Here is a 7,227-nt window from a genome sequence, read left to right as displayed (position 1 = left end):
ACCTAAATTTACTTGGAGGGAACTAGGGGGAGTTGGTTTTCCCTGCATTCACTGTTAGGGAACACCTGGAGGCTGGAGGTGGTAAGGAAGTAGAATGAGAGAGTTAGGAGGAAGAAGAGACAGACCTGACTGTGTTGCTATGGGGCAGAGAAAGGGGCCAAACAGGGGTCTTGGTTCCAAGGCTGTCAGTGCCTGTGAGCCTGGGAACACAGCATGACTTCTTTACATGTATAGGATGAATAAAATCCCTGCTTTCTTTATGCTAGCCACAGGTGGCTTGTCAGGGTCCCCTGGAACCCTGTCACTTTAATTCAACACACAATCCTGTGGCTTTATAATCAGAGATTTCCTCAAACTATAAAAACCAACCACTGGAGGTTCCCAGGAATTAAAGGAAGTCAGGCACATCCCCTCCTCAGCATTTTCTCCCCCTCAACCTAAATTTACTTGGAGGGAACTAGGGGGAGTTGGTTTTCCCTGCATTCACTGTTAGGGAACACCTGGAGGCTGGAGGTGGTAAGGAAGTAGAATGAGAGAGTTAGGAGGAAGAAGAGACAGACCTGACTGTGTTGCTATGGGGCAGAGAAAGGGGCCAAACAGGGGTCTTGGTTCCAAGGCTGTCAGTGCCTGTGAGCCTGGGAACACAGCATGACTTCTTTACATGTATAGGATGAATAAAATCCCTGCTTTCTTTATGCTAGCCACAGGTGGCTTGTCAGGGTCCCCTGGAACCCTGTCACTTTAATTCAACACACAATCCTGTGGCTTTATAATCAGAGATTTCCTCAAACTATAAAAACCAACCACTGGAGGTTCCCAGGAATTAAAGGAAGTCAGGCACATCCCCTCCTCAGCATTTTCTCCCCCTCAGCACTTTCTCCACACTCAGGACTTCAGGAGCCACCTGCCACACCCAGAGGAGAACCAACTGACCTGCATCCGGTTTGGATTATAGAGGGCAGGAAGAAAGAGAATTGTGCTCACCTTCGCTTACTCAAGTGCTGGAACCAGATACAGCAGGATTGAACTTTGTCCTTGGTAGGGGCGTCATGATCCATTTCCTTGAGCCCCATCCCTGCCTCTTCCTGGTCATTTGGACACTTTTCCCATGACCTAAATCCAGTTAGAGGAAATGACGGCTGCCAAACATCCAGTACCAGAGAATTAGATGGGAGGGACTGCAGGTCCAGCTGATGTAGTCCATCCTTTGTCACATGGAAGACCCCAATTCCTTACTAAGCCCAATGAAGGGAAGTGGTTCTCAAGATCCCTCAGCCAGCTAACAGCTGCCAGGAACCAGTCTGCTGTTCTAACTCCTTTTCCACTGTTCTCTCCTCCAGAACGAGGAGCCAGCAGGGCAAATCCACTCCACAAGTGTTTCCTTTGGTCTACATGGCTTAAAAAATTTCCAAATGTTACCAACATTTAAAAAGTGGGAAAATTCACCTAAATACCTGGAGTTTTGGCTTATCTTGAAAAACTGGAAGATCTGGTGTGCTGGATTCATTTATATACCTATTTGGCTTCAAGAAGGATCTGCCCCTGGAATGCTGGTTGCACCACCTTCACACCAACTTTGACCTAGAGATTGTCTACTGGGTGCCAGTTTACTCATAGTGGCGCAGATAAGTGGTTTCTCTGAGCTGGAAGCTTCTAAGAAAAGTCCACCCTCAGTCTCCTAAGTTTTGTGGGGTATCTTCTCCATATTCATTTTTTTAGTTTTTTATTTTTAAGCCATCTCTACACCCAACGTGGGGTTTCAAATTTACAACCCTGAGATCTAGAGTCACATGCTCTACTGACTCAGCCAGTCAGGCATCCCTTCATACATATTCTTGATCCCGAACACTCTACTGGAAAGAGCTTTTGCCTGGGAGTTAGGAGACCTGGGTTCCTATCTCACTTCTGCTTCTAATGAGCTGAGTCAAACTTGTTCCCTCCGGTCCTAGCCTACCCGCATCTGTAAAATGGGCTGAAGGTCCTCTGATGAGACCTCCAGGGAGTCCTGAGGACTCTCCTGAGGAGCCAGCTCAGGGCCTCTGACAACCACCTTTACCAGCTCCGCGCCGGTCGCAGTAGGAGGCGTCAGGGTCCCCACAGAGCCCGAGCCAGGGGGCGGGGCCTGGCCCCGGGGGCGGGGCGGGGCGGGGTGTCGGCGGGCGGACCCCGGTGCCAGGTGCGGTTTGGTCCTCCCCGGGCGCCGTAGGCGATGCATCCCGCTTGTGCCCGGGGCTGAGCTCCTCCAGCGCCTGAAGCGGCTGGCTGCGGGATCTGAGAGGAGCGGCTGCGGTCCCCGCCACTTCCCCATTTCCGCGTCCCGGGACCATGGCCGCGCAGGCGGGTAAGGAAGGGCCTCCCCGTCCTGTCCCGCCGTTATCTCGGAAGTCCGGGCCCAAGACGCCTGAGGGGAGCTGGCAGCCTCGGGGGTTTCGGGCTGAGTGGACTCCCGTGGGTTCCCGCTCTTTAGCAAAATTGGGGGAGTGAGCATAACACTCCGCGAGGAGGATGTGGGGCTTCGAGAATTGGGGGACCGGAGACAGAAGGCTCCAAGGAGCAGGCGGGTTGGGAGGCTCTCTGAGAGTTGAGGTCTCTGAAGGAAAGGATGCTGGCTCTGTCAGGGGGCCAGCTTTTCTTGTGGATCGGGTGACCACAAGCGCTCAAATTAAAACTCTAAGAAAACTGGGGGGTCTGGGTTCCCTTGGCGTGAGGGATATGTGGAATATGGGGAGGGCGGGATCTTCAGGGTTCGGGGCGGTTATAAGGGGATAGAGAGTTACCCTGGTTTCTGCGTTTTCTGTGGAAAATGGAGGACAGTATGACTTCTCTGACCGGATCCAAGGCTTCTCGCCGATATCTTGGTGCCTGTGACCCCTGGTCCTTTGCCGGAACCCGGAGCGTGGGCTCCCTTGGCGTTTAGGAAACGGATTAGAGGTTAGAGAGAGTTTGGAGCATTATTCCTGGGGAATGTAGGCCCCGTGGGGTTCTGGGGCCTCCATGGGAACTGGTCCTCCTTTGGCCTCTCTGAGACAAGAGAGAAATGTGGCCAAACCCCTCTTGGAAGGAAGAGTTGTCCAGAGGTGAATGGTCGCTTTAGAGTTAGGTTAGCCAGGCCAGCAGTCCCTTCCCAGTCACCTCACACACCACCCTACAGCTTTCTGCCCTTCTGGCCTGTCCTCCCTACACCAGGACTTTCTGTTGGCTATGTTTCCCAGCCACCTGTGTGGGTGGCCTAGCCTCTAGGTCGACCAGGGTCAGCGTCCAGAAGATTTCTAGAGGTGGCAGGAGGGAATGGTGGAGGAGGGAGGCTGTCTTGGATATCTGCCCCCACTTCCTGGCTTTCAGCTTGTGGACAGTCACTTCCTCCATCCTGAATACAAGGACCAGGCCACCAGTGGGTCACTTCCTCACCATGGAAGCATGGGATTTTTCTTCTCATTCTTGATAATAGGCTTCTGGAGCAAGAGGGCTGGGGTATAAATATTCCCTGTCCCTTTCTCTGATTTTTTTTTTATCTTCCAGAGTTCTTCAGCTCAAATGATTTCCAGTGACTTTTCTAACCTCTGTGTACATTCCCTGTTTTGAACCTTGATTCACAGAAACTTGTAAAAGATCCTAGAGGTTGATAGTGTTTATTAGATGCTCTGAGTGAACCAAAAGCTTTCTAGAGGTATTAAAGTGTCTAGGTGCATTAGTTTAGACATTTGTCCATAAAAATATTTGTTGGATACTTCTGTGCCATGCACTTAACTACATGAGTAGTATAATGGGCTATAATGGACTATATATACTACTATAAAGTAGTATAATGGACACAGCCCTTGCCTTTGTGGTGGTTACAGTTCTAGAAACAGATAGTAAATAACTGAGGTAACAATGGAAATAAATGCTATAATAATTGAGATAAACAATGGAGGTAAATGCTGTAAGAGTAAGGGATTGGAGAGTGAATAAAGCAAATTTATGCTGGTCCTTGAGGATAAGTAGAAATTAGTCCAACAAAGAAAGGGCAAAGAACATTCCAAGTAGATGTAACAGCATAAAAAGGTGCCTTCGAAGAGTTGAGAGTAGGCCAATATGACTTTTTTTTATGTGTGGGGAGACTCAGGTTCAGAAATGACTTGTTCAAGGTTCTGTAGCCAAATAAATGGCAGTGGTCAGAGTTCATATTTTCCAACTTCAAATTCAGTGCTTTGTCCTCTCACAAACACCAGAATCCTTTATTACCACAAACACCAGAATGAGGTTGTCCCGTGGAGTCAGAGAAGGAAGTGGGGCTTAAACTTTTACTTGTTCTGTCTAAACTGTTCCAAGAATACTCAGATTCCTGTGTAACGGGAGAATCAACAACAAAGAAACCAAATATTTACTGAGTACCTGTGACGTCTAAGGCACTGAGCTGGGCCATGTTTTACCTTTTATAAATTTTAACAGATGCTAGAGCCAGGAGAGACTTGAGATAATGTAACTCTCCTTGTTTTACATGTGAAGAAACCCAGGGAGAAAAATGGATTTGTCAAGGGTCACTCAACTAATGGTAGAGACAGGGCTAACCTAGGATTTCTCCTCCAGTGCGCTTTCTGATACTCTAGCTGCTTGAGGTAAAGAGTCTGGCACACAAAAAGTCCGTAATAAATATTTGTGGAAATGAATAATACGTGGTTTGTCCCTTTCACTCTCTCTCTGTCAAATTAAATATCTTAAAGAAAGAAAGAAAGAAAGCCTGTATGTGATAACATTATAGAATTTCAAAGGTAGGGGAGAACTCTATTCATACATCTATCCCAACAAATATATATTGAATTCATACTATGTGCCAAGCATTTCTAGGCCCTGGTGGGATCAGCAGGAAACTAAACAGACCAAATCCCTTCCTCAATGGAGAGTATGTTCTGGTGGGAGAGATAAACAATATGTAAATATATGAATATTAACCATCAGTGATAAATGCTCCAAAGAGAAAGAAAGTAGGATAAAGTCATAGGGATAGTGGGAGGTCAGGGAAGACTCCCTGGTTATTGACATCTAAGTGAGAAATGAAGCAAGGGAGTGAGCTATTTGGATATCTGTGGGAGGAACATTTTAGGCAGAGGGAATAAAAGAGAATGAAGCATGGCCCTGAGCCAGCAATGTGCTTGGCATGTTTGAAGAAAAGCAAGATATCCAGGGTGGCTACCAGATCTGGTCAGGAAATGCTGACCAAAATTTGAGGTAAAATTTGTGAAGTGTTAGGTAGATTAAAAGTGGTGTGGAGGGTGGAGTGGGGTATGATATCCTGGTAGGGAAGAAACTGGAAGTAGGATGCATAGCTGGGCAAGTTTCAAGGTTTTCACAAGGGATAGTGAATTGATATGTGTGGTAGAGGCCAGAATGCACAAATGGGGAAATTATAGGAAGTGAAAGATAAAGCTGAGAGGGTAGGTAAAGCCAGACCGTGCAGGGTTTAATGCTAGACTTGTGGAATTTGTAGAGACCATAGGTTTAGAGGCTGGGAGAGTCATGATGTATTTTATTTTTAGACTATAAATCTGACATTGGTGGGCATGATGGATTGGACAAGGCTGAGGAAGGCATTAATCTGGAGGTGGGTACAGTGGACCCTGAGCTTAGGTGTTAGTGACAGGAATGGGGAAGAAGGCACAGACCATAGGAATTACCTCATTTTGGGCAGGGCAGGGTGACTTGGATGCCGTGGATATGGGATGGAGGGAGCAACATAGGGTCCAAGAGGACCACAAAGTTTTAAAGCTAAAAAGAAACCCATCATGTTCAAAGGGCTCTGTTAGGTTTTCCATGTCTTCTGGAGGCTGAGCTGATTACCATTGCAGAGCTGGCTTTTGATCAGTGCAAACCTGGAAAGGGCTAGGGTTCAGGGGCATATTAGGAAGGGATGTTGTATCACTTTGGCATTTCAGTGAGAGGACCTGGAGTTCTAGGATTCTACAAGCCTGTCAACCTTCTCACTCTTAACCTTTGTTTATATAGTAACAAGAATTAGACTTTTTTTACCTATTAATATATACCCAGCAGGAGCTAGAACATGAAACCATCGCCTAGTTCTATTAGGGTATTCCTTGAGCATCTACCTTGGCATTTTATTGTCAAGTCTTCTGCCTGTAATTTCTTTATTCTAGGAAAGAAAATCTAAAATATAGTTAAATACATAGACTTTGGAGTTAGCAGACCTGGGTCTAAACCCAGCTCTAACACTTGTTAGTTGAGCTTTTCAGCTTCATCTTCATAAAATGAGAATAGTAATAGTCCTTCAGTATGAGTCTTCATCTTACAGGATCTTTATATTCTATTAATTCATGCTCGCATGTGCTTAGGACACCATTGTCCAGTTATAAGGACTCAAAAGTAGTTGTTTTTTCCCCATATCATTGACAATGGGTAGTGAACTGCTGTTTGGGAACATATTAATTGGTTAACCAGTTCTCTGATAAGAAAATGCCTTCCCTCAGATAAGAAAATGCCTATTCATTCACAGTTAAGGAGACTTATGGTTGGAAAGGAGAACCTGAGCGCTAGAAAGCCACAGGAACCATCTGTTTCATTTGTTTCTCTACCAAGTGTCTTATTACTCTACCAAGTTTGCACTGCTCTCAGCACCTAGTTTGTCCCTCTCTGACATGTGTTATTTCTGTACACATCCTTGTCTCTTACACTCCATGACTACTCACCAAGGGCCCCAGAAGTTCATGACCTAGTCTTTGTCTTGCACATGGGCACATAGAAAACATTTGTTGAATTTGTTTTGAAAACATTTCCTACAGATCTTAGAGGTTAGTGTAATTCAACTCAACCCTTTCCCTAGCCAACTCTCTAGATATACATGCAGGAAAAAAAGAAAAGCTTTCAGTTGCCAACTAAGTGCCAGGCCCCACAGGAGGTATTTTCACAACCATTAAGTATTTCTCTTCATCTTCTTGGTAATCCTGTAAGGTAGGTGGTTATCCTCTTTTTAAAGATTAAGGGACAAGTCCAGAGAGGTTTAATAATTTGCCCAAAGACACAGAACCAGGTTTTAAACCTAGGTCTAGCTCCTGCTCTTCTTCTTGACCCTTACAAAGTTTTCCTAATAAAATAGAAGGCAGATGGAAACAACAGCAAGAATGAAACCTTCTGAGATGTCTGTGTATGTGTCTTAAGCCAAAAAATAAGAGTCCCCCGGTTTGGTGTCACCAACTCAGAGCTAGAAGGAATAATTTGATCCCTCCTCTTATGAAG

At 46.0% G+C, this 7,227-nt stretch overlaps 1 protein-coding gene across 1 annotated transcript in view; it reads left to right on the top strand.

Annotated features, from left to right (window-relative positions):
- Positions 1-2,219: 2,219 nt before the first annotated feature.
- The window catches only part of LOC111160080 (LIM domain kinase 2), a 60,637-nt gene continuing 55,629 nt past the window's right edge, over positions 2,220-7,227 (top strand). Inside the window, exon 1 of the mRNA XM_022522897.1 lies at positions 2,220-2,341. Coding sequence (XP_022378605.1) covers positions 2,326-2,341 — 16 coding nt within the window. The 5' untranslated portion in view covers positions 2,220-2,325. The remainder of the gene's footprint in view (positions 2,342-7,227) is intronic.

The sequence above is a fragment of the Enhydra lutris genome, unplaced genomic scaffold (assembly GCF_002288905.1).
Source record: "Enhydra lutris kenyoni isolate GAN:26980312 unplaced genomic scaffold, ASM228890v2 scaffoldscaffold73, whole genome shotgun sequence".
Classification (NCBI taxonomy): Eukaryota; Metazoa; Chordata; class Mammalia; order Carnivora; family Mustelidae; genus Enhydra; species Enhydra lutris.
Note: the sequence above shows the minus strand (reverse complement) of the source record. Positions and strands in the feature narration are given on the sequence as shown.